Source organism: Halichoerus grypus, chromosome 8 (assembly GCF_964656455.1).
Source record: "Halichoerus grypus chromosome 8, mHalGry1.hap1.1, whole genome shotgun sequence".
NCBI classification, from domain to species: Eukaryota; Metazoa; Chordata; class Mammalia; order Carnivora; family Phocidae; genus Halichoerus; species Halichoerus grypus.
This window is the reverse complement of record NC_135719.1, coordinates 91,338,530-91,363,604: the sequence shown is the minus strand read 5'-3', so window position 1 is coordinate 91,363,604 and position 25,075 is coordinate 91,338,530. Positions and strand designations below refer to the sequence as shown.

Below are 25,075 nucleotides of genomic sequence, written 5' to 3'. Positions count from 1 at the left end.
CTGTATGTCACATATCTGTTAATTTGGATTCAGAGGTGCTTCTTTCTGAAGACATGCCATTGGCATGTTTGATCTTGAGACTTTTACCTATTCTTTATTAAGCATTTTCACATTGAGCCACAAATTAAGATTTTTCAAACAACTCCTTTTTGTCATTGTTGATACAGAAGTTATTTACCAATTTTTGACAGGAGAAAAAATGAAGATACTTCATGCTCTCTGTGGGAAACTCCTGACCCTAGTTTCTACTAGGGATTTCATTGAAGATTACGTTGATATATTACGACAGGCAAAGCAAGAGTTCCGGGAGTTAAAAGCAGAACAACATCGGAAAGAGAGGGAAGAAGCAGCTGCTAGGTAAGAGATAATTATAGGCAGTTGTGCTAATGAAGGCTGTTTATTTCTTTGCATCTAAAACGATATTTCACATTGGGCTGTAATGTGATATTGGCTCACACTGATGTTCGATGGCTTAACTAAGAGGTTATGAATAAATTACTACATTATAACTTGTGGTAACATTTAGAGCACTTTCCATAGTTTTATGATTAAAGCAATATGCCAGAAGTTTAAAGTATCTTCCATCAAGTAGACTATAATATTTTATGTTGACTTTCAGAATTCGTAAAAGGAAGGAAGAAAAACTGAAGGAACAAGAACAAAAAATGAAAGAGAAACAAGAGAAACTGAAGGAAGAGGAGCAGAGAAATTCAGCTGCAGATACATCTGTTGGGTATGGTTTGAATTACAGTGCTCATTGGGCTTTACGTAAAGAATAAAAATTAGCACCTTAAACTCTAAAATGCTTTTCAAAAGTTTTAAAAACTAGTTTTCTAGTTTTTTTTATTTATAGGTACATAATAATTATACCAGTGGGCCTATGAAATTTACATATATACAGTTCTCAAGTATACATGTGTTATGTTAAAAAATACTTTCAGGGAATCTAGAATTCATTTTCTCATAGAATTAATGTTGTAAATGATAATTGCCCAGAAAACCTTTCAATAGGCTATTTTTAACCAGTAATACATTTCTAGCATTAATAATGGTATCTCTCCCCTCCACCACCACCACCACCATCAGAGTTGTACACTGTTTTCACAAAGCTCCTCTGAGTTTGAGGAATAGGGATGAAATTGGAGGTCTTAATAGATGGCATTGGGAGAAGATGGAAGCACCTTAAGTAATTTAGTGACTTAAGTACTCTGTTGCATTTGAAAATATTTGGGATGAAAATTGGCTATGAAGACAAGTGGGAATTTTTGCATATTGTAGATGGCAAACCATATTCAAATTTTGCAGAAATAATTTTTTTATGAAATCTGCAAAGGAAGGTACTAAAAATCTCAGTATTCTGAAATTCGTATACTTGACTTTTAGTTATACTTGCATATAAAAATACCTATTAGTCTTAAGGCCATAGGTCACAAACTTGTAACAGCTGTTATTTTATGTGGCCATCAACAATATTTTAAGAAATGGAATTTGGATAGCTTGGGAAAGTTAATCTGATACCTAAAGCATAAGCAATCAAAGAAAAAAATAGATAATTGGATTTCTTCAAAATTAAAAACTTTTGTGCTTTGAAGAACACTGTCAAGAAAGTAAAGACAACCCAGTGAATGGGAAAAAATATTTGCAAATCTTGTATCTAATGGTTTAATATGCAGAATATATAAAGAACTCATATAACTCAACAATAAAAGAACAACCCAATTAAAAAATGGGCAAAGGATTTTAATAGGCATTACTCCAAAGAAAATAGATATACAAGAAGCACATGAAAAGACACTCAACATCATTAGTCGTTAGGAAAATGCACATCGAAATCATGAGATATTACTTCACATTCGCTAGGATGGCTGTAATCCAATTAAGGGACAATAAGAAGTGTTGGTGAGAATCTGGAGAAACTGGAACTCTCATGTATTGCAAGTGGAGATGTAAAATGTTGCAGCTGCTTTGGATAAGTTTGGCAGTCTCTTTGACAATTAAACCCTTTGTTACCGTGTGATCCAGCAATTCCCCTCCTAGGTATATACTGAAGAGAATTAAGAGCATATGTTCAGGGACGCCTGGGTGGCTCAGTCATTAAGCATCTGCCTTCAGCTCAGGTCATGATCCCAGGGTCCTGGGATCGAGTCCCATATCGGGCTCCTTGCTCAGTGAGGAGCCTGCTTCTCCCTCTCCCTCTGCTGCTCCCCCTGCTTGTGCTCTCTCTCTCTCTCTCTGACAAATAAATAAATAAAAATCTTTAAAAAAAAAAAAAAGAGCATATGTTCACCCAAAAATGTATATACAAAAGTTCATAGCATCATTATTCTTAATAGCCAAAAAAAAAAAAAAAAAAAGATAATAACCCAAATGTCCATCAGTTGATGAATGGAGAAACAAAACGATGTATTTCTTTGGTGGTATATCCATACAACACAATGTTGTTCAGCAATAAAAAGGAATAGAATTCTGAAACATGCTACAATGTGGATAAACTTTGAAAACATTATGCTGAGTAAAAGAAGCCAGTCACAAAAGACCATGTATTATTGTATGATTCCATTTATATAAAAAGTCCCGAATGGGCAAATCCACAGCAAAAAGTAGATAAGTGGTTAGCAGGGCAGTGGGGAAAAGGAAATGGAAAGTGACTTACTAATGGCTACGGGGTTTTTTTTTTGGGATGATGAAACTGTTCTGGAATTAGATAGGGGTAATGACTGCACAACCTTGTGAATATACTAAAAACCACTGAATTTGTACACTTTAAAATGGTGATTTTAGGATATGTGAGTTATAGCTCAATTTTCTTTTTACATTTTATAAACCTTTTCCAGTTCTATTGAAATATAATTGACTTCTAACACTGTATTAATCGTTTAGGGTGTACAACATAATGATTTGATATATGCATATGTTATGAAATAATTACAGTAAGTTTAGTTGCTATTCATTACCTCCTATAGTTACAGATCTTTTCCTTGTGATCTCTTAATTTTGAAAAAAAGAAAAATAAGCATGTTACAGATTCTCCCATTTCATATTTTTTTTATCCTCATCTAGCCTCACTCATAAATTCTCTCTCCGGCTCCTAAACACATTTGAGTTTGCAAACCTCTGTTTGGATAAAGAACATAAATGGTGGAACTTATTTCAAGGTTAATTTGGACAGTATAATGAATTAGATAACATATCCATCTTGTGTTCATTCAGCCTACTTACTATATCTGAAATTCACCTACTCTCTTCAACTATTTGTTTACTTTCTACTCTGAGCCAACCATCACCTCCCAGCCAGCTACCTGGACTATTATAGTGGCCTCTTGTCTCCCCTCATCTACTTTCTCTCCCAGATCATTTTCCACATAGCAACCAAAGTGCTTTCTAATCCTATCATTTCCCTTTTCTAAACTCTTCTATTTTTTTCCCATTGCTTTTTGAATAACGCCCTACAAAGCCCTAATATGATCTAACCCTGCCTTTTTCTCATCCATATCTTGGGTTACTTCTTTTTGTTTTATATTTTTCTCAAAATGATAAGCTCCTTCCTTTTCTCTTCAGCTCAGAGCCTGTGCACATGTTACCCCCTCTGCTAGAAAGGAGATTTCTTCTCACCTGCCACCTTACCCCTCCCCAGTCTCCCTAGTCTCACAGTTTAAATGTCACTCCTTCAAGCAAGGTTTTCTTGATCCTTGAGACTAGATTTGGTTCTTCTTGAAATGCTTTCATAGCAACTTGAACTTCTAATTTTTTAATAGTTATTACATACTTTAATTTTATAATTGTGTTATTACCTGTTTTCTCTGTGACAATATAAGCTCTCTGTCATCTTGTCCACTACTTCCTAAACATAATGGCTAGCACTTCATAGGCAGGCAATAAATATCTCATGAATGGAATTATATATTCATTAATGAAAATAATCTTTGTTTTTTTCCTTAAGGGAGGAAGAAAGAGAAGATTTTGATACTAGCACTGAGAGCAAAGAAATAGAGCAAAAGGAACTTGATCAAGATACAGTCACTGAAGATGAAGATGACCCAGGATCACATAAAAGAGGCAGAAGGGGTAATACAGAAATTTCTTAAGGGCATGCCTGCTTGTTTTTAATTAATAAGGCACTTTATAATTCAGCTATCCTGAAATATGTATTAGGTTACTTCATTTGTGATTCCAAGGTATGTTTGTTTTTTACTTTTATTTTTTTTAAGATTTTATTTATTTATATGAGAGAGAGAATGAGAGAGAGAGCATGGCAGGGGGGTCAGAGGGAGAAGCAGACTCCCCGCCGAGCAGGGAGCCCAATGTGGAACTCGATCCTGGGACTTGAGGATCATGACCTGAGCCGAAGGCAGTTGCCCAACCAACTGAGCCACCCAGGCACCCGGTGTGTTTGTTTTTTAAATACCTAACTCGTAGCTGCGGTAAGTTTTTTAAATGGTGACCATTTTGTTAAAAAATGCTGTTAGAAGTTACATTCAGTCTTTATTCTCATGTCAGTTATACTTGAGGGAGAAGCAACAATATTCATATTGTTTTTATAGGTCAGTTTCTCATAATTTCAACTTTTGATTGGGAAGTTTCGTTGAGTTTTTGTATTTACTATTTTATATTAGGCCAAATAGAAATTTTTACTCTATAGCATACTCAACATGCATTAAATGCCTTTTAGATGCTAGAAATACAAAGGTCAGTAATGCTTACAATTGGTACCATATGGCTGAAAATGGAAATCAACTACCTTAGAATAATGAGTTGCTGGATCAAAGGGAATATATTTTTTGAAAGTTGTTGATACAAATTACTTCTGAAGATCTTTAACCATCTTCATTTGACAACTATTGAAGGAGATTTTCAACTTTACTCTGTGCCTGTAATTTCGATAGTATCTTTTTTTCCTACATTATTTGCTAAATAGTTATTATAAGTAGACAGAAAATTTTCTGTATTTCTGTATTTTGGAGGCTACATTTTCTGATTATAATGCAATTGATTTAGAAATCCAAACCAAAAGACCTCATTTGATTAGAGTTTTAAGACACACTTCTAAGTAGTAGGTCAAAGTAGAAACCATAAATGGAAACTAGAAAATATTTAAAACTATACTGACAAAAAATCTAATCATAGTATACATTAACACTTGTTGGATACAGTCCCTCAACTTAGAGGAAAATTTCTAGTTTTAATACATATTAGGAAAGAAGAAAAGCAAATTGAGCTAGGCATTCATTTAAGAAGTTAGAGGTAGAAAACAGAATAATCCCTCCAGATAAAAGGAAACAATAGATGCAAGCAGAAATTGATAGAAAGTAATAGAAGAGGACAACAAAGCCAAAACTTTATTCCTTGAAAAAGATACAAACTAGACAAACCTTTCTTGAAATTGATTTGGCGGCAGGGGGAGGGGAGTCACAGTAAGGTTAAGACTCAAAAGGAAAGCAACATAACTACAGATAAAGTAGAAATTTAAAGATAAGGGGATAGCATATACAGTTTTATGGCAATTACTTTGAAAGTGGAGGCAAAAATAAACAAAATCCTAGAAAAATGCACATTATAAAAATGGATTCATGAGAAAATTTAAAATGTGAACGGTCCTAAACCATTAGATCTTGAGTCAGTGTTAAAAGTCTTTCTACAAGGGCACCTGGGTGGCTCAGTCAGCTAAGTGTCCAACTCTTTGTTTTGGCTCAGGTCATGATCTCAGGGTCGTGAGATCGAGCCCTGTGTTGGGCTCTACGCTGGGCGTGGAGCCTGCTTAAGATTCTCTCCCTCTCCCTCTGCCCCTTCCCTGCTCTGCTCCCCCATTCTCTCTCTCTCTCTCTCTCTCTGAATTAAAAAAAAAAAAAAATTCTTCCTATAAAGAAAACTTTAGTTCTAGACAACTTTATAGGTGAATTTTCCCAAATTTTAAAGCAGCAGATAATTCTAATCTCCTATAGACCCTTTCAAGAGGAAGAAATAGAAGAAATAACTCCTCAGCCATCTAAGCAATCTGACAGTGTTTGAAACGGGACAAGTTTAATTCTTCAACACATCATAAAAGGCCAGGCAGGGCACCAGGAATCCAGGCCCTTTCTGTCTTGTTTGTACTGCCATCCTTAGGGTTTTGCTGCCATCCTCATGTTCCAAAATGATTTATCCCCATGGCTCCATTCTGGCTAGTTGAAAGAAGGTAAATAGAAAGAGGTACAACCCAGACGTTACATATAATGCTTCTACTCCCATCTCTTTGATCAGAAGTTTCTCATGTAGCCATACCTCCTGGGGAAACATTTCCTGCTGGGAAATGTCCTTCTTTTGAATTGCTAGGTACCCAACTAAGCATTAGGGGTTCTGTTACCTTAAATCAGTGGTCAGTAAACTACAACCCATTGGCCAAATCTGCCCTGCTTGTTTTTATATAATCCAGTTAAACTGGTTTTTACATTTTTACATTTTTAAATAGTTGGGGGAAAAAGAATGATATTTTGTAATATGAAAATTATATGAAATTCAGATTTCAGTGACCATAGTTTTAATTGAACCCAGCCATGCTTGTTCATTTACATATTGTCTATGGCTGCTTTCATGCTAGAGTGGCCCAGTTGAGCAGCTGTGACAGAAACCATATGGCCCCCAAAGCCTAAAAATATTTACTAGCTAGCCCTTTATAAAAGTTAGTTTGCTGACTCCTGCCTCCGGACTGAACATATGTTGCAGAAGGACAGACTCTGCCTCACTCTGCAATATAGAGATTGCAGTTTTTTGTGTGTCCCTTGTATTTAAGTATACCAGTTTCTTACCAGCGTAGTGTATTAGTCTATTCAGGCTGCCATAAAAAAATACCGCAGACTGGGGGGCTTAAACAACAGAAATGTTTTCTCGCAGTTCTGGAGGCTGGAAGTCCAAGATCAAGGTACCAGCAGGGTTGATTTCTGGTGAGGCCTCAGCTTGCTGTAGCACCTTCTCGCTGTGTCCTCACACAGCCTTTCCTCTGTGCCCACAGGTGAAGAGAGTGAGCACCCTGGTCTCTTTCTCTTCTTAAAAGGACACCGGTCCTGAATTAGGGTCCCACTCTTTGAACTCATTTAACCTTAATTACCTCCTTAAGGGCCCTGTCTCCAAGTATGTCACAGTGGGGTTTAGGATTTCAACCTATGAATTTTGGGGGCATTCAGTTTGGTACGTAAGACATAGTAACTTGGGATATTTTTGGATATTTTTCTGATGAAAATTTAAAATATGATGGTGATGATCAAATGTTTAAACTATAGGGAAAAGGGGACAAAATGGATTTAAAGAATTTACAAGACGAGAAGAGGTCAACTGTGTAACAAGAGAGCCTCTTACTGCTGATGAGGAAGAAGCTTTAAAACAGGAACATCAACAGAAAGAGAAAGAGCTCTTGAAAAAAATCCAAAGTGCCATAGCATGTACCAATATCTTTCCCTTGGGCCGAGACCGCATGTATAGGCGATATTGGATTTTCCCTTCTATTCCTGGATTATTTATTGAAGAGGATTATTCCGGTCTCACTGAAGACATGCTGTTGCCTAGACCTTCATCATTTCAGAATAGTGTACAGTCTCAAGATCCTCAGGTATCCACTAAAACTGGAGAGTCTTTGACGTCTGAATCTACCTCCAACATTGACCAAGGTCCATGTGATGATTCCCTGCAGCTGCCAAAACCAGTGCATAAGCCAAATCGGTGGTGCTTTTACAGTTCTTGTGAACAGCTAGACCAGCTGATCGAAGCTCTTAATTCTAGAGGACACAGAGAAAGTGCCTTAAAAGAAACTTTGTTGCAAGAGAAGAGCAGAATATGTGCACAGCTAGCCCATTTTTCTGAAGAGAAATTTCATTTTTCAGGTAAATTTTCATTGAAAACTGTTTCTTTTGCTCTCCCCATAATCTCTGGTTCAGGTTTAAACATTTGTCAAACTTTTAGAACTATATTTAAAACACCTTCTCTTTCATTTGGACGGTGTTCTCAGTTTGCAAGTTAGAGAATGTTTACCAGTTAGAGAAACAAGTTTCTCTCTAGGATTTCACTGGGTTCCATTTGGATTATGAGGAATGCAATGTGCGAAGATCCATACTCTTCCTGCTCATTCCCCGATCAGTAGACTCAATACCCAAGGCACTAAGGTTAACATTAGTTTTAGACATTCGACATGATAGAGTTCAGTCACTAGGGGTTAGGGTCCAGGGACAGGTTCCCTTAGTGATCACTTCTTTGGAGATTGGCTGCAAGGGCAGATCAGGTAGCCACATCTCCTATATGATGGCTGGTTCTTTGATAACAGATGAGAGAAAGCAGTAAGGCGTTTTGGGGTTTAAGTTTTCATTATTACTAAAGATTGTCTAGGTAAAGAACTCTTAAATTTAGCGGCATATTGTCATGACTACTTTAGGATTAAAGTACTTAAGGATTAAAAACTGTAGATCACAATTCTTTATTTAACAGCTTTATTGAGATTTAGTTCATACACCATACAATTCACTCATTTGAAGTGTACAATTAAGTGGTTTTCATTATATTCATAGATGTGCAGCCATCACACTGTCAATTTTAGAACATTTTTATCACCTCAAAAAGAAACCCCAAATTTGTTTTCTGTCTCTGTAAATTTCTTTGTCTGAACATTCTATATGAATGTGATCATATACTATATGGTCTTTTGTGACTGGCTTTCACTTAGCATAATGTTTTCAAGGTGCATCCAAGTTGTAGCACATACCAGTACTTCATACCTTTTTATAACCAAATAATGTTCCATTATATAGATATATAACACATTTTATTTAATCATATGTTAGTTGATGGGTGTTTCTGTTGTTTCCATATTTTGGCAGTTATGAATAATGCTGCTGTAAACATTTGCGTACAGGTTTTTGTCTCAACATAAGTTTTCATTTCTCTTGTGTGTATACCTAAGAGTGAAATTATTGGGTCATGTGATAATTCTGTGTAATCATTTGAGGAACTGCCATACTGTTTTCCAAAGCAGCTGCACCATTCTGTATTCCTGCCAATAGTGTATGAGGGTTAAAATTTTTCCACGTCCTTGGCAACACTTATTGTCTGACTTTTAGATTCTAGCCATTGTAGAGGTATGAAGTGGTACTTTACTGTGGTTTTGATGTGAATTTCCCTAATGACTAGTAGTGTTGAGCAACTTCTCATGGTCTTACTGGCCATTTGTATGTCTTAAAGAAAAGTCTATTCATATCCATTCATTGACCATTCTTCTTATTGGAATGTCTTTTTATTGAGTTGTAAGAGTTCTTCAGATATTCTAGACACAAGGTCCTTATCAGATACCTGATGTGCAAACATTTCCACCCCCTTGTTTTTTGCACTTAAGGATTTACTAAGTGTTTTTGTTTTAGTTAGCTCACAATCATAACCATCACATTGGGGAAATTATATTTTTTAGTAAGAAAATCATAATAAAGGTATTGATAACTATTTCAGACAAACCTCAAACTGATAGCAAACCTACATATAGTCGGGGAAGATCTTCCACTGCATGTGATTCAGCTCAGATGTCTGCAGAAAGACAGCTTGAATTGAGGCTGAGAGATTTTCTTTTGGATATTGAAGACAGAATCTACCAAGGAACATTAGGAGCAATCAAGGTTTGTACCTCTTCCCATTTTTAGTTTACCTAATCACCAAAGTTTTGGTCATATTTGTTAATTTATTTGGTATAGGCAAGGCATGTGTGTTTTGAGTAAATACATGGGAGTGATATATTTTTTATGAAAACTAAGTTTGTTCCCCTATATCAAAATATTTATATATGGATAGAGATCTTTCTTAAATATACTATATGGCTATCTGCTTTCTTAAACAGAATGTAATGAACATAACTGACCTTTTTAATACTAATTTTTAGTAATTTTTAAATATCTGTTTTATGGTATTTTCATCTGAGATGTTAAAATGTGTAAGGATATTTTCTTCTTCCTTGACTAGCTCCTGCCTGCTCTGCTGAGTCTGGTTTGTTTATTGGTTTCTTTGTTACCTTTTTAAAATCTGTAAGTAATTCATGCTTGATATGTGTGTTCTGTTCATTCCTTTGCTATCATCTGTCACTTTTTTGCTACTATCAGGTGACCAATCTTAGAATTGCTTATGATTTCCCTATAGAGAGAGTGAGGTACTAAAGCTTCCATCTATGAATGATATGAATTTCATTTTGGCCACTTAGTAACCTTATTTTTAGATCCCTTTTTGATTCACAATCTGTTATAGAATATTCATGAATTTTTCATGTGTACATTGAATCTCATACTTCTTAGGAACAACATATGCCATTTTTCCAGGTTGGTAAATTTGGGTTTTGTTACAGGTTACAGATCGGCACATCTGGAGATCAGCATTAGAGAGTGGACGGTATGAGCTGTTAAGTGAGGAAAACAAGGAAAATGGGATCATTAAGACTGTGAATGAAGATGTAGAAGAGATGGAAATTGATGAGCAAGCAAAGGTCATAGTAAAAGACAGGTACAAAAAGGATTTTTCTAAAGTAACTGTCACTTTTCCTTGCCACTTCAACTGTATGGTTCTTTTTAGTAAATGTTTCTTTCTCTTTAAAAAACTGTTTTAAAATCTTATCATGAGGACTTTTAATACTTGTAACCACTGAAATGATCATTTTCCTCAACCTCAGGCCCTCTTTTACTCTACTTTGTGCTAGTGCAGCCAAAAGACAGCTAGTTAGGATAATGATAATTTCTCAAGTTTAAAAAAAAAGTCTTTGAACTTAAGGTTTTAAAGTAACTTTATACTACCCATTTTTCTTTTCTGTAGGAAAACTTAGTAAATTGTGGTAGGCTTAAATATTATTTGAATTATTAATCAGAACCTACATCTGTATATCTATAGATAGATACTTTGACTTTCAGAGTTATTTTTGGGTAACTTCCCTTAAGGAGTTTATTATCTAGAAGGAAAGGAGATACGATACTGGGAGGGAAGACGTAGTACTGAAGGCTTTGAGCAAATAGGTTTGTACGTTTAAATGATCATTTTAGCTGCAATATGGAGATTTCTTGCAAAGGGAATAAGACTGGAGGCTAAGAAACTACTTAGGAGGTAGCTATCAGTGTCCTAGCCAGTAAAAGTTGAAGCAAGAGAAAAAGAGAGAGAGGTAAGCTGCCTGGGATACTTATCATTAAGGCCCATCACTGGGTCATCTACCTAAAACCTTTCCCCTAAGCCTTGTCTCATCTACCTTCCCTCCAACTATTTGCCCTTCTGACCTCCTTAAATGACTTGGTATTTAGTTTAGCTCTTGATTCATGTATTTATCTCCCTTTCATACTGGCTTATGTGATCCCCTGTGAGATTGAGGGAACTGTTTCTTACACAGGTGTAAGTAAGTATTTGGGGGAATGGACTCGAGTTTTTAAGTACCATAAACTATTCCATGTTTTCATTGTAGACTTTTGGGCATAAAAACAGAAACTCCAAGTACTGTCTCAACTAATGCAAGTACCCCCCAGTCAGTGAGCAATGTGGTTCATTATCTGGCAACGGCGCTTTTTCAGATAGAGCAGGGCATTGAGCGGCGTTTTCTCAAAGCTCCACTCGGTAAGTACCGGTTTTTACTTCCAAATATTAGTTATATTTTAAATGATTCTGAAATTGCCCTTTAGTAGAAATATATGGGCTGACACAGTAAAATTGGCAAATTTGAAAAACTTGAGATTGTATTTTCATTTCAAAACATGGGTTATTTCAGGTGAGATTTTTAAAAATAGTACTTAAGTCCTTTTTACTCTAAATACTCATCTTTAATGACTGTCTTTTTGACTACTTCTGTCAATCTTTTCTTTTGTGTTTCATCAAAAGAAAGATTACCAAAACATGTGACTAGCCAGATCCTACATAATCAAAAATTGTATATAAATATTTGTTTGTATATAAATATTTGTTATCTAAAACAGAACCCCAAAGAAGCTAATTAAATGTCCACCATTAGGGGTATGGTTTAATAATGTGTGACACTGGGGCGACTGGGTGGCTCAGTTGGTTGAGTGGCCGACTTTATTTCAGCTCAGGTCATGATCTCAGGGCCGTGGAATCGAGCCCCACTTCAGGCTCCCTGCTCACAATAATAATAATTGGATCACTAACCTGAGCACTGTATAAGAAGCACTAAGTAAGAAATACCAAGTTTTAAAGGGTACATAAATGAGGAAATGCTCTATAATTTATGGTAGGATGATAGAAGTAATACTGTCTGGATCGTGTTTTAGCAATTTATGAAGTTAATATGTTTTTAGGGACTAATCTAGGAACATAATCACTGTCTTTAGGAAAATATGTTTCAAGTTCCAAATCAATTTTCATATCATAACTGCCTCTACTTTCCGGTGCTCTTTCTGATACATTAATTTATAATTCATCATATCAAGTTAGTTTGTATCTCAGTGGTGGGGTGTTAGAAGAAACAGTTTTTAAAACCATATCTTGGGGCACCTGGGTGGCTCAGTCAGTTAAGTGTCTGCTTTCAGCTCAGCTCATGATCCCAGAGTCCCGGGATCGAGCCTGCATTGGGCTCCCCATTCAGCAGGGAGTCTGCTTCTCCCTCTTCCTCTGCCCCTCCCCCTGCTCATGCTCTCTCTCCCTCTCAAATAAAAAAAAATCTTTAAAAATAAATAAATAGGGGCGCCTGGGTGGCTCAGTCGTTAAGCGTCTGCCTTTGGCTCAGGTCATGATCCCAGAGTCCTGGGATCGAGCCCCGCATCGGGCTGCCTACTCGGCGGGAAGCCTGCTTCTCCCTCTCCCACTCCCCCTGCTTGTGGTCCCTCTCTCGCTGTGTCTCTCTCTGTCAAATAAATGAATAAATAAAATCTTTAATAAATAAATAAATAAAACCATATCTTTTTGGTCTCCTATTGAGAGCAACTTGAATAGACTAAAATCTTTTTTAAATTATTTGAATATTACTTGTTTGAGTAGTAAGAACAAAGTTTTCATAAATGTATGGTGCTATCAGAATGTGAATATATTTGTAAATTGTCTGTTTTGAAATTGAAGAGTTTATGGCCAGTATCTCATTGTTCTAATAAGCCTATTCATATTTTTATAAATTGATAATTCTACCATGAGCTCAATGACTCACTTTTCAGATTAGAAAGTAGTAGTTGTAGAAATAAATATGTATGGTCATAGCTCACAAAAGTATTAGTTTGTATTTCCTATATCACTCTTATTTCACAGTCTTCAATATTTCTTAATATTTTCTGTGTCTTGGGGCACCTGGGTGGCTCAGTTGGTTAAGCGTCTATCTGCCTTGGGCTCAGGTCATGATTCCAGGGTCCTGGGATTGAGCCCCGGCTCAGTCTCCCTGCTCAGCGGGGAGTCTGCTTCTCCCTCTCCTCCCGACTCGTGCTCTCTCTATCCCTGTCACTCTCTCTCTCTCCCAAATAAATAAATAAAATCTTTTAAAAAAATATTTTCTTTGTCTAAATCGAGTTACATATACAAGGGATCCCTCTCTATTATTTCTTACAACCACGTGTGAATCTACAATTACTAAAATTAAAATTTCAATTAAAAGTTATTTGTAAATTATGTAGCCTTTATAAATATTTCACTACTACTCATTAATTCTGTGATTCCAAAAGAGATAAAATGCAATTCTGCTGTATTTTCCATTTCTGAAACTGCCATCAGTTAAAGTTATTTATAAATTCAAGGGAAAAAAATCAAATTGTTTAGTGTGTCCATATTTTCATCAGTACATCTTATTAAAGATTTAAACAAAAGGGAAAAGTTAACACTGGGAGACGTTACAGCTTACATCTAGTAGGTTATATGAGAGCTGAGAGCTATAGTGTTCTTTATGCGGGGTTGTATGCGGCAGTGTTGGAACATTCATTTCATCCCAAGGGATAGAAAAGGAACAGTTTCAAGTTGAGGTCTTAAAAAAAGGTGAAATAAGAAAAGTTCAACTTACTTTGGTGGTAAATGTTGATCAAAGTTTAGATGTTGATCATTTATAATATGGGTATTATCATCTACCATTGTTGCCCCATAAAAAGTTAATAGAATAATTGATGTCTGTAGCTTTTTATATTATGTTTAAGCCTTTGGAGGATCTGTTTTGAATGGGACAAGAGATAGAGGTGCCTCTGGGGTTTTAAGATAATATAAATATTTAGAGCAACATAATCAAGAATATCCTTAATCCGGGAGAGAAATGGGATTCCGTTTTATGAATGTTTGAGATAGAATATATATTAAAATTCTCCATTCTTTTGATTATTTTTCAGCATAGCAAATTAACAGAGCAATTAACTGTAGGAATTTTCCCAGTTTAGCTTCAGAGATTAACTTCAGTTTCTTGAGGAAGCAAGTAAGAAATAAAAATTTTACTTATATTCCACCTTCCTTAGGATGTCCCTTTTATTCTACCAATTAATAACATTAATAAAACTAGGCTTTTTTTAACTTGAAGATATATTTGAATAATTTTAGGTAAGATATGTGAGAATTGTTTGTTTAGGTTGGTAATTTCATCATTTATAAAGTCATGCTCATGGTTAAACCCTTAAGCTATGAAAAAAATCCTTAAACTAACTTTATCAATTTGATATTAGGTAACACAGAAATTAATAAAGATCAAAGGGGAGATAGGAAAAAAAAGGACAAGAAAAAGAGAGAGGAGGATCAATCTAGTGTGAGAGATGGTAAATTTTTAACTTTTTAAAGAATATTGTCTTTTTGAAGAATTATGGTTTTACTTTCTGTGTTGCTGAGTACTGGTTTGAATATTTAGCTTTTGACAGAAAACCTTGAACTTAATTTTTTTGGAAAGGAATGAGGTTGGGGGACAAGCTTATAAAACAATATCATCTTCCTAGCATTTTTCTTCTACATTGCATACCTCAGCTAATGAAACTTAAAAATTGGTATATAAAAAGTTGACATTGTGAATCTTAGTATACTTAAGTTATTAGTGAAAAAGATGAACAGTGATGAAGGTATGTTTACTTATTTTGCATATAGTATTTATTTACCACTTTCTTTTTTTCTTTTTTTTACTAGCATAGGGAGAGTTATAGGGTGGGAGTTCCTGTATTGTTTTATCTCCAGGAAGAACCTACGTAGTGTGGTCACATGGATTACTATGTAGTGGCAGTTAACAATATGAAATCTCCCAGTGTAACATTTGATCATATGACTACCATTATTTCATATTAGTAAAATCCTAATTCTAATTTCTTGAGGAATTTATTTATGCTAGCATGATGGAAGATAAAAGAGAAATAAGACATTTCTGCCCTTGAGAGTTTTATAATCTGGAGAAGAAGCAAGACAACAGAAAAATGGGATCAATAGTATACACTGTTTTTTATCCTTATTTAGGTACTATATAAAAATGTGAAAATGTGAACATCCGTTTAAAAGTAGGTGGGATAGGGATGCCTAGGTGGCTCAGTCAGTTAAGCGGCTGCCTTCGGCTCAGGTCATGATCCCAGGGTCCTGGGATGGAGTCCCGCATCAGGCTCCTTGCTCAGCAGGGAGCCTGCTTCTCCCTCTGCCTGCCGCTCCCCCTGCTTGTGCTCTTGTTCACTCTCTTGGGTGCGTGTGCACGCTCTCTCTCTCTCTATCAAATAAAAAATAAAATCTTAAAAAAAAAAAAGTAGGTGGGATAAAAATTGGACCTTGAGCTACCATTGATTTGGTCAAAACCCATAATGTTTCACCAACCTTTGAGTTAAAAATCATTCAAACTGGGCGCCTGGGTGGCTCAGTTGATTCAGCGACTGCCTTCGGCTCAGGTTCATGATCCCGGAGTCCTAGGATCGAGTCCTGCATCGGGCTCCCTGCTCAGCGGGGAGTCTGCTTCTCCCTCTGACCCTCTCCCCGTTCATGCTCTCTCTCACTCTCTCTCTCTCAAATAAATAAATAAAATCTTCAAAAAAAAAAATCATTCACACTGACTTTCAAGGTTCCAAAGGCTCTGCCCAATTTGTTTTTTCCTTCCACTCTTCCACATTGGCCTGTATGCAGCCTTATTTCTTGCCTTTTCTAATAAGAATGTCCTCTGATTTATCCAGAAAGATTTCTTCAAGATCTTTGAACTAGCAATTTTTGTTGCCTCCTTCCTTAGAGGTCCTGCTCAGGCCAGAACTTTTCATGAAGCCTTATATCAAAAAACCATGGTAAATAGAAAACACAAAATGAGAGGGTGGAAATAAATCAAATGGACTGTATTATTGCATTTATTTCCTACTTTGCTAATATTTCTCTTTAGCTTTACCTGAAGAACAATTTGACCCATTCATTTTTTCCTGCTGTCATTGAGTTATTACTCTCAATTATTTTTGGAGGTTCTTAATGCTTTTTCAAACTGCTTGGTTACTTACATTTTTAGACATTTATTTCTTAAAACATATTAAAATAGTTATTTTATATTCTCTGTCTAATTCTAATCTCTCAGGTCTTTATGGGTCAGATTCTGCTGGCTCTTGCCTCTAATGTTTTGTTTCCACCTGTGCATTGTGGGTTTTGACTATTAACTCTCATTCCTCACAACTTCATCTATGGAAATTTCTTGAGAGAATTTGCAAAGATTTGTACTTGTTTCTGTCATTCAACTGAGGTCAGTACCAATCTGGACCACTTTAAAAATCTTAGGTGTTGGGGCACCTGGGTGGCTCAGTCGGTTAAGCATCTGCCTTCAGCTCAGGTCATGATCCTGGATCCATGATCCTCAGGGTCCTGGGATGGAGCCCCGCGTCGGGCTCCCTGCTCAGCAGGGAGTCTGCTTCTCCCTCTGACCCTCCCCCCTCTCATGCTGTCTCTCTCATTCTCTCTCTCAAATAAATAAATAAATAAAAATCTTAAAAAAAAATCTTAGGTGTTTTCAGGTTTTAAACTATTTAACGCATTGCTTGTAGTTACATGTTCTCAGGGTAGATTTATTTTCCCTTTCCATCCAACTTCAAGGTCCAGAAAAGCAGATTTCCTGGCTACTTTCTTTCTTCATGGTACCCTTTTCCACCCTGATGCTTAAGGGTATAGCCTTTTGGAGTTCTAGCTTTTCAGAAAGGATTCAACACATTGGGTGAGCCCTAGATTTCACGTCCTGTCTCTCTCATCCTGCCCAACAAACAGGAGCTCAAGACTTACTAGGGTTTGGCAGGTCTGCTCATTTATGACTTCAATTCCTGTGTATATCTTCATTCTCCCAGCTATATAAAAAATTTCTTAAATGTAGGGACCTAGAATAGACTTGTTTTGTATCTTCTAAATTGTTGCACATAGGAGCGACAGTATAATGCAGGAATAATGGTAACAGTAACAGTATTTACTCCACGACAGGCATTTTACTTGTCTTTACTTAATCTTCCCAACAGCCCTCAGAAGTAGATGCTATCTACATATTACTGTTGGGGGGAGCCTGAGGCACAGAGGAGTTAAGTAACTTGACCCAGCTCACTCACCTAGGGGAACTAGTACTTACCTCAAGGCAGATTGACTCCAGAGCCTACATTCCTTAACCATTATGCTACTGCCCAAGAGGACTTTTTTTGAGGATAATAGTAGGAAATATGTCATAATAGAAACAAACTATATATGGAGTCTTATATACCTTGTAGAATTTTGACATTATGTGGTAGTCCTTTCATAATTAACCATAATGTCAGGAAAACTAAAGTGGTAGCAATAATTGAAGATTAATTGAAGAGAGAAATCACATGCCAATGTAAAATGATAGACTGGCTAGTTAATGCCATCTAATCAAATGACTCTTAATAACTTTTTTAGTCCAGAAGACAAAAGAATGATGTTATTAATGAAAGAAATTTCAAATGTTCTTATGTAAATATTGGTGCTAAAAGTTCCTTTGGGAAGTGTGGGGTATTAGCATTTTTTTATTTACCTCATTTAAAAAATATTTTCTTAGAGATAGAAGACAATAGAGTTGGCATTTCTACATAATTGATATTTTCAGTAATAGCTGTGTTGAGATATTCACATATATAAAATTCATCCTTTTAAAGAGTGTGTAGTTCAGTGGGTTTTAATATATTCATGGTTGTATAGCCATTCACCACGATCTAATTTCAGAAAATTTTCATCAGCGGGCGCCTGGGTGGCTCAGATGGTTAAGCGTCTGCCTTCGGCTCAGGTCATGATCCCAGGGTCCTGGGATCGAGTCCCGCATCGGGTTCCCTGCTCCTTGGGAGCCTGCTTCTCCCTCTGCCTCTCTCTCTCTGTCTCATGAATAAATACATAAAATCTTTAAAAAAAAAAAAAAAGAAAGAAAATTTTCATCAGCCCCAAAGAAACCTCATACATGATTGATGTTTAACTTAGAGAGTAGTCCATCTTTTATCTGAAAAGAGGAAGCAATATTCTTGATTCAAATGGATAGTAACTGACTTGTAATCATATTTAGCTAGTTCTCTTAAGTCAGGTCAAGAATTGATAAAAAAGACTAGCTTGAGAACATATTGCCTAAGTTATTTTTCTCTTTTTAACTATTGGAATCCCGAAGCTTTTGATTTACGGATTTAAGTAATTCCTTATGTCACAAACAAGGTGTGGCTCAGCAAATATATTCTTGAACATGAGGTTTTGTTTTTAATATCAACACGATCTTTTTATTGAGTTTTAGAAGAACTTTAAAATCTAACTTTTTTAAAATACCAAGAAAATAGTTCTAGGAGATATCTAAGGTTTGCCTAGAAACTTAAATCACTTTACATTTTCATTTAAGATGCCAGTGACAGTGGGCGTTCTTACAAAACAGTCCTGGACCGTTGGAGAGAGTCTCTCCTCGCTTCTGCTAGTCTATCCCAAGTCTTTCTTCATCTGTCCACCTTGGATCGTAGTGTGATATGGTCTAAATCTATACTGAATGCTCGTTGCAAGATATGCCGAAAGAAGGGCGATGCTGAAAACATGGTACTTTGTGATGGCTGTGATCGGGGTCATCATACCTACTGTGTTCGACCAAAGCTCAAGGTAGTTTTTCCCTCTTCTACTTCTTAGATTAGAATTGAGTGGTTGAGGTTTTGAGTGACAGATGACTAATGATCATTTCTGTGATTTGTCAAGACTGTGCCTGAAGGAGATTGGTTTTGTCCAGAGTGTCGGCCAAAGCAACGTTCTAGGAGACTCTCCTCTAGACAGAGACCATCCTTGGAAAGTGATGAAGATATGGAAGACAGTATGGAAGGTGAGGATGATGAAGTTGATGATGATGATGAAGAGGGTCAAAGTGAGGAGGAGGAGTATGAGATAGAACAAGATGAAGATGACTCTCAAGAAGAGGAAGAAGTCAGGTAAGTCCTAATATGCAATAAAATGAGAGTTTGTGAGTCATAACTAGACAGTCTCTTGACTACTTAAATACAAATGGAATGTTTGGGGCCCATAACTTTTTTTTTTCTTAATTTTATTTTATTATGTTATGTTAATCACCATACATTAATTACATCATTAGTTTTTGATGTAGTGTTCCATGATTCATTGTTTGCATATAACACCCAGTACTCCATTCAATACGTGCCCTCTTTAATACCCATCACCAGGCTAACCCATCCCCCCCACCCTCCTATCTAGAACCCTCAGTTTGTTTCTCACAGTCCATAGTCTCTCATGGTTCGTCTCCCCCTCTGATTTCCCCCCCTTCATCTTTCCCTTCCTACTATCTTCTTCTTTTTTTTAACATATAATGTATTATTTGTTTCAGAGGTACAGGTCTGTGATTCAACAGTCTTACACAATTCATAGTGCTCACCATAGCACATACCTTCCCAATGTCCCGTAACTTTTTAAAAACTGGTGTGTAATATAGTGGCCTAAAGTTATCCTTGCTTTAGTATTCTAAGCATTTGAAGTTATTCCTGAGGGAGTGTAGTACCTTTGTGAGTTTAGCCAGATCATAAAATCAAATATGAGTTCACGTTTGGACAGGAATACCAATTCAGACCCCCATCAAGTTTGATTTTACTTAATTTTATGCCTAAAGCAGCAAATAAGCATTCCAGAGGATATTGATGAGATAAAGATGAACGAATGCAGCTTCCCAGTGCCCCTCTTGCTTTCTCAAGGAGTTATACTCAAATATTGGTGATTTTGGCATCTATGGAGAGAGAGAAAAGCCAGTAGGCACATGGTATTGTTATACTCCTTCCACATTAGCATCCAGAAACAACTCCTATACTACCATATAACCAGATATTCTGCAGCTTAGCAAGCTGTGTCGCCCAGGCCTAATGAATGTGTTGGGGGCCTGGTTATTCCTGCTGTGGCAGCACTGGAGTATTCTCCCCCTTATTTGTCCCTAAGACTTCCCCACCTTTTTAACATTTGAACCCCATTCATGTGGAATCAGGAAAGTGGATGTAAAGCAAGGGCAACTTTGAACTGACAAGGTACAAAAAGGCCAGTCTGCAGAGGATAAGTAGAGAGAGCTACCGCATCTATTGTAAGCAAGTTACTTTTTTACTCGCTCCAACTAGCAGGAGCCGTCTTCCCTGTAGATTGTAAGGGCAGTATTTATGTTAAACATAAAGATGATAAAGAATTTGGGGCATTCATTAAGCATCTGTCTTCGGCTCAGGTCATGATCCCAGGGTCCTGGGATCGAGCCCCGCATCAGGCTCCCTGCTCAGCAGGAAGCCTACATCTCCCTCTCCTACTCCCCCTGCTTGTGTTCCCCCTCTCACTGTGTCTCTCTCTGTCAAATAAATAAATAAAATCTTTAAAAAAAAAAAAGATAAAGAATTTGGAAAATTCTTGGAAATACTTTAGGTAGACTGGAAGTCCAGGTATATGGGGAGATAAAAAGAGGCTTAAAGGGGTTGTTTCATCCTTGTCTACAACTTAAAGGCAATTAAAAGATTGAACCTAGGGGTGCTTGGCTGGCTCAGTCAGTGGAGCATGTAACTCTTGAGCTCAGGGTCGTGAGTTCTAGCCCCATGTTGGGGGTAGAATTTACTAAGAATAAAAGTAAGATAAAAGATTGAACCTAGTTTTATATTTTACAGTAAGAATCAGAAGGTGGCAAAGAGATTCTTAGCATGGTATTCAGGAACCACAGGTTTCGGGCCCACTTTGACCAAGCTCGTAGGTTACCTCAGCCTCAGTGGTAATGAAGAGTGATGGTTTCCTGTAGCATAAGGACACCAAAGAAATGTGTGAGAGCTCACTGGCTGAAGAGTAGGACAAGGGGAATAGAAATTACCGTATGTGCATCGTTTCTCTGTGCAATAATTATGTTTTCTAACAATATTTACAGCCCACCAAAACGAGGAAGACCGCAAGTTAGATTGCCAATTAAAACAAGAGGGAGACTTAGCTCTTCTTTCTCAAGTCGTGGCCAACGACAAGATCCTGGAAGATATACTTCAAGGAGTCAGCAGAGTACACCCAAAACAACTGTTTCCTCTAAAACCACTGGTAGAAGCCTTAGAAAGATAAAGTCTGCCCCTCCAACAGAAACTAAATCTTTAAGAATTGCCAGTCGTTCGACTCGCCAGAGTTACAGCCCACTGCAAGCAGATGTATTCGTGGAACTACTTAGTCCTCGTAGAAAACGCAGAGGCAGGAAGAGTGCTAATAATACACCAGAAAATAGTCCCAGCTTCCCTAACTTCAGAGTCATTGCCACAAAGTCAAGTGAGAAGTCAAGATCTCTAAATGTTACTCCAAAACTTTCTCTCCAAGATAGTGAATCCAGGAGAAGAGGAAGGAAAAGACAATCTACAGGTATGAAGAAGTCTAATTTAAATTATTCTTACCTAAGAAAATGGAATCATTTGGGAAGATTGAGTGTTGAGATATTTTGCATCATTTTTTAAAGGCTGTGACTAGGGCGCCTGGGTGGCTCAGTTGGTTAAGCGACTGCCTTCGGCTCAGGTCATGATCCTGGAGTCCCGGGATCGAGTCCCGCATCAGGCTCCCTGCTCGGCAGGGAGTCTGCTTCTCCCTCTGACCCTCCTCCCTCTCATGCTCTCTGTCTCTCATTCTCTCTCTCTCAAATAAATAAATAAAATCTTTAAAAAAAAAAAAAAAAGGCTGTGACTAAAATAGACTAAGTGATTAGGGAGCAACCTGGCCTGAAGCATAATATTCATCGAAAGGGCAGCTATTTGGGGAATAAGGTAAATTATGGGTATTTTTCTAGAAGGGTAGCAAGGTAGTTGTGAGAAATTTGCAGCGTCCTGTTTCTAATGGGGAGATTTGGCCAACATTTCAATAGTGTCAGTAGAACCCATTATAACACATTCATTCTCTTCTACCCTTTTCTCCTTTAAAATACACCTACTCATCATCACCTAGACAAGCTACTTTCGGTTATTTGGGAAGGTTCCTATCTGACATACTGAATTTGGGGGCAGGGGAGAAATGGGGGAATAATATTGTTAGGGAGTGATCATCGGCTATCTTTTTAATTCTGATAATTGTTGTTTATAGTAATCTTTATCCAAATAATAATCTATTTATCTCTTCGATTCTATTCTTTTTTTCTTTTAATGTCAGTAGTAATAAAACTTTAATAGTTCCAGAAAATGAAATTAGACATAAAAAATGATACTGTTCCTTGAAGAACTATAGGTAGGTTGTATTGCATTATTCAAATACATGACAGGATTAAGAAGTTCATTTGGTGAAAGAATGGAAGACAGTCTGTTTATGCAGTCACTAGATTGTCAGGGTGGTGGAAGGGTGTTGTATCAGGTAACTTGGCACCAAGATCTAATTTAGCTTTTCCTATCCCCTTACCTATCAGTTTTGCTCTTCTTCAGGCTGTTTGGAAACATAGTATACCAAAACATTTGTATTCTAAAAAACTCCGCTAAGAAAAAAAAATTTTGGGGCGCCTGGGTGGCTCAGTTGGTTAAGCGACTGCCTTCGGCTCGGGTCATGATCCTGGAGTCCCTGGATCGAGTCCCGCATCGGGCTCTCTGCTCGGCAGGGAGCCTGCTTCACCCTCTGACCCTCCCCCCTCTCATGTGCTCTCTCTCTCTCATTCTCTCTGTCTTAAATAAATAAATAAAATCTTTAAAAAAAAAAAAAAATTTAAAAAAAAAAAAAAAAAAATTTGATTGATTTATAAAATTACTAACCTGGTTCCAGTGACAAACGAAGGGGGAAATGTATGCATTTACATTTAAGTAGAGAATTTAAACACCTGAATTCATAATATGAACTATGCTACCCTTTTATACTAATTCATACACTTTAGATTTTGTTATATATACCTTAGGTTTTATGAGAAAGCATTTTGCTTTAAGGAAGTCCCCATATGAAATTAAGATAAGAGGGGCGCCTGGGTGACTCAGTCGGTTGAGGGACTGACTCTTGATTTTGGCTCCGGTTGTGATCCCAGGGTCGTGGGATCAAGCCCCACCTCAGGCTCCATGCTCAGCGTGGAGTCTGCTTGTCCTTCTCCCTCTGCTCCCCCCCCACACTTGCTCTCTTTCACTCTCTCTCTCCCTCCTTCCCTCTCCCTCCCTCAAATAAATAGGGAGATTATCTTTAAGATAATCTTTTACTTCGTTATTAAACATTACATTTCTCTTATGCAAGGTAATTTATAAAGAGGTCTACTTGCTAGATCTGAAGAGGTTGCTTTCCCAAGTATGTGTTTCAGGAAATTCTGGAGAATTGCTTGCTTGCTTTTTATTATAGTTGAAAAAATATTTTTAACAAAATGGGCTAAAAAATAGTCTATAAACTTTGTGTTCTAAGAATTTTCTTTTATATTACAGTGTTTTTACAACATGTTCCCACTGAATGTTTAATTAATTTGGAAGTTTTATGATCAGAAAGGAAATAGTGGGGGCACCTGGCTGACTCAGTCAGTGGAGCATGCAACTCTTGATCTTGGGGTTGTGAGTTCGAGCCCCACATTGGATATAAAGATTACTTAAAAATAAAATCTTTAGGGGTACTGGGCTGGCTCCGTCAGAAGAGCATGCAACTCTTCATCTCAAGGTCGTGAGTTCAAGCCCCACATTGGGTGTAGAGATTACTTAAATAAAAACTTTTTTAAAAAAATTAATAATCATAAAAATAAATAATAAAGTCTTTTTTAAAACAAAGGAAAGAGTGAATATTTAGTCCAGATTTTCGTGTTTCAGAATGTAAGTTAATTTATCTCACTGTATATCGAATATCAATTTTCTGTTTGAATTTAGGCTGTATTTTTATACCCATTTAGCTTGTAGTGATCAAATATTTTGCTTTGTCATCACCTAAAATTAATTATTTATTTAGAATCCTCTCCTATGACCCTGAGTCGAAGGAGTTCAGGCCGACAAGGAGGAGTTCATGAATTGTCTGCTTTTGAACAACTTGTTGTGGAACTGGTACGGCATGATGACAGCTGGCCGTTTTTGAGACTCGTTTCCAAAATCCAGGTAATATCATTAAACTTGAACATAATAAAATAAAATTAGATTTTAAAAAAAACCTGATAGGGGCGCCTGGGTGGCTCAGTCGTTAAGTGTCTGCCTTTGGCTCAGGTCATGATCCCAGGGTCCTGGGATCGAGCCCCACATCTGGCTCCCTGCTCAGCGGGAAGCCTGCTTCTCCCTCTCCCACTCCCGCTGCTTCTGTTCCCTCTCTCGCTGTGTCTCTCTCTGTCAAAAAAAAAAAAAAAAAATCCTGATAAAATGTATTCATGTACATTACCTGATTTAGTCTGCTTGGCAACTTTGAGGTAGTCAAAACCACCTGTTAGTCACCATATACTTTGTTTTTTTAAACACTTGGAAAGTTAGTTTCTACACTGAAAGCAAGGGCATTCGAGAGCATTCTCTCCTCAGCCCCTTCCAACCCTGACTGATTCTCATGCATGATGACAGTAACGTTGAAATAGCTTCAGTGTGTTTATTCTGTGTAATGAGTATGAGTAGATTTAATTCACCTGTGTGCTATTATTGACTTCTGTTACGCAAAACAGCTGTTCTCAGACTTCAGCGTACACCAGAATCACTTGGGCGGGCTTGTTAAAACACAGGTAACTGGTCCTCACCCCAGAGTTCTTGATTCACTAGGTCTGGAATGATGCTGATGGCGCTGGTCCAGAGACCACGGTGTGAAA

At 37.0% G+C, this 25,075-nt stretch overlaps 1 protein-coding gene across 5 annotated transcripts in view; it reads left to right on the top strand.

The window, feature by feature from the left end:
* The window catches only part of BAZ1A (bromodomain adjacent to zinc finger domain 1A), a 92,657-nt gene that overhangs the window by 64,918 nt on the left and 2,664 nt on the right, over positions 1 to 25,075 (top strand). For 3 of the 5 annotated variants that reach the window (XM_078053561.1, XM_078053562.1, XM_078053564.1), the window contains 11 exons: positions 168 to 357; positions 620 to 733; positions 3,941 to 4,065; positions 7,254 to 7,850; positions 9,460 to 9,623; positions 10,340 to 10,494; positions 11,435 to 11,583; positions 18,734 to 18,981; positions 19,075 to 19,301; positions 21,263 to 21,732; positions 24,247 to 24,389. In XM_078053561.1, the coding sequence (XP_077909687.1) occupies positions 168 to 357; positions 620 to 733; positions 3,941 to 4,065; positions 7,254 to 7,850; positions 9,460 to 9,623; positions 10,340 to 10,494; positions 11,435 to 11,583; positions 18,734 to 18,981; positions 19,075 to 19,301; positions 21,263 to 21,732; positions 24,247 to 24,389 (2,582 nt within the window). The remainder of the gene's footprint in view (positions 1 to 167; positions 358 to 619; positions 734 to 3,940; positions 4,066 to 7,253; positions 7,851 to 9,459; positions 9,624 to 10,339; positions 10,495 to 11,434; positions 11,584 to 18,733; positions 18,982 to 19,074; positions 19,302 to 21,262; positions 21,733 to 24,246; positions 24,390 to 25,075) is intronic. The other 2 variants (XM_078053563.1, XM_078053560.1) reach the window with 1 other exon arrangement.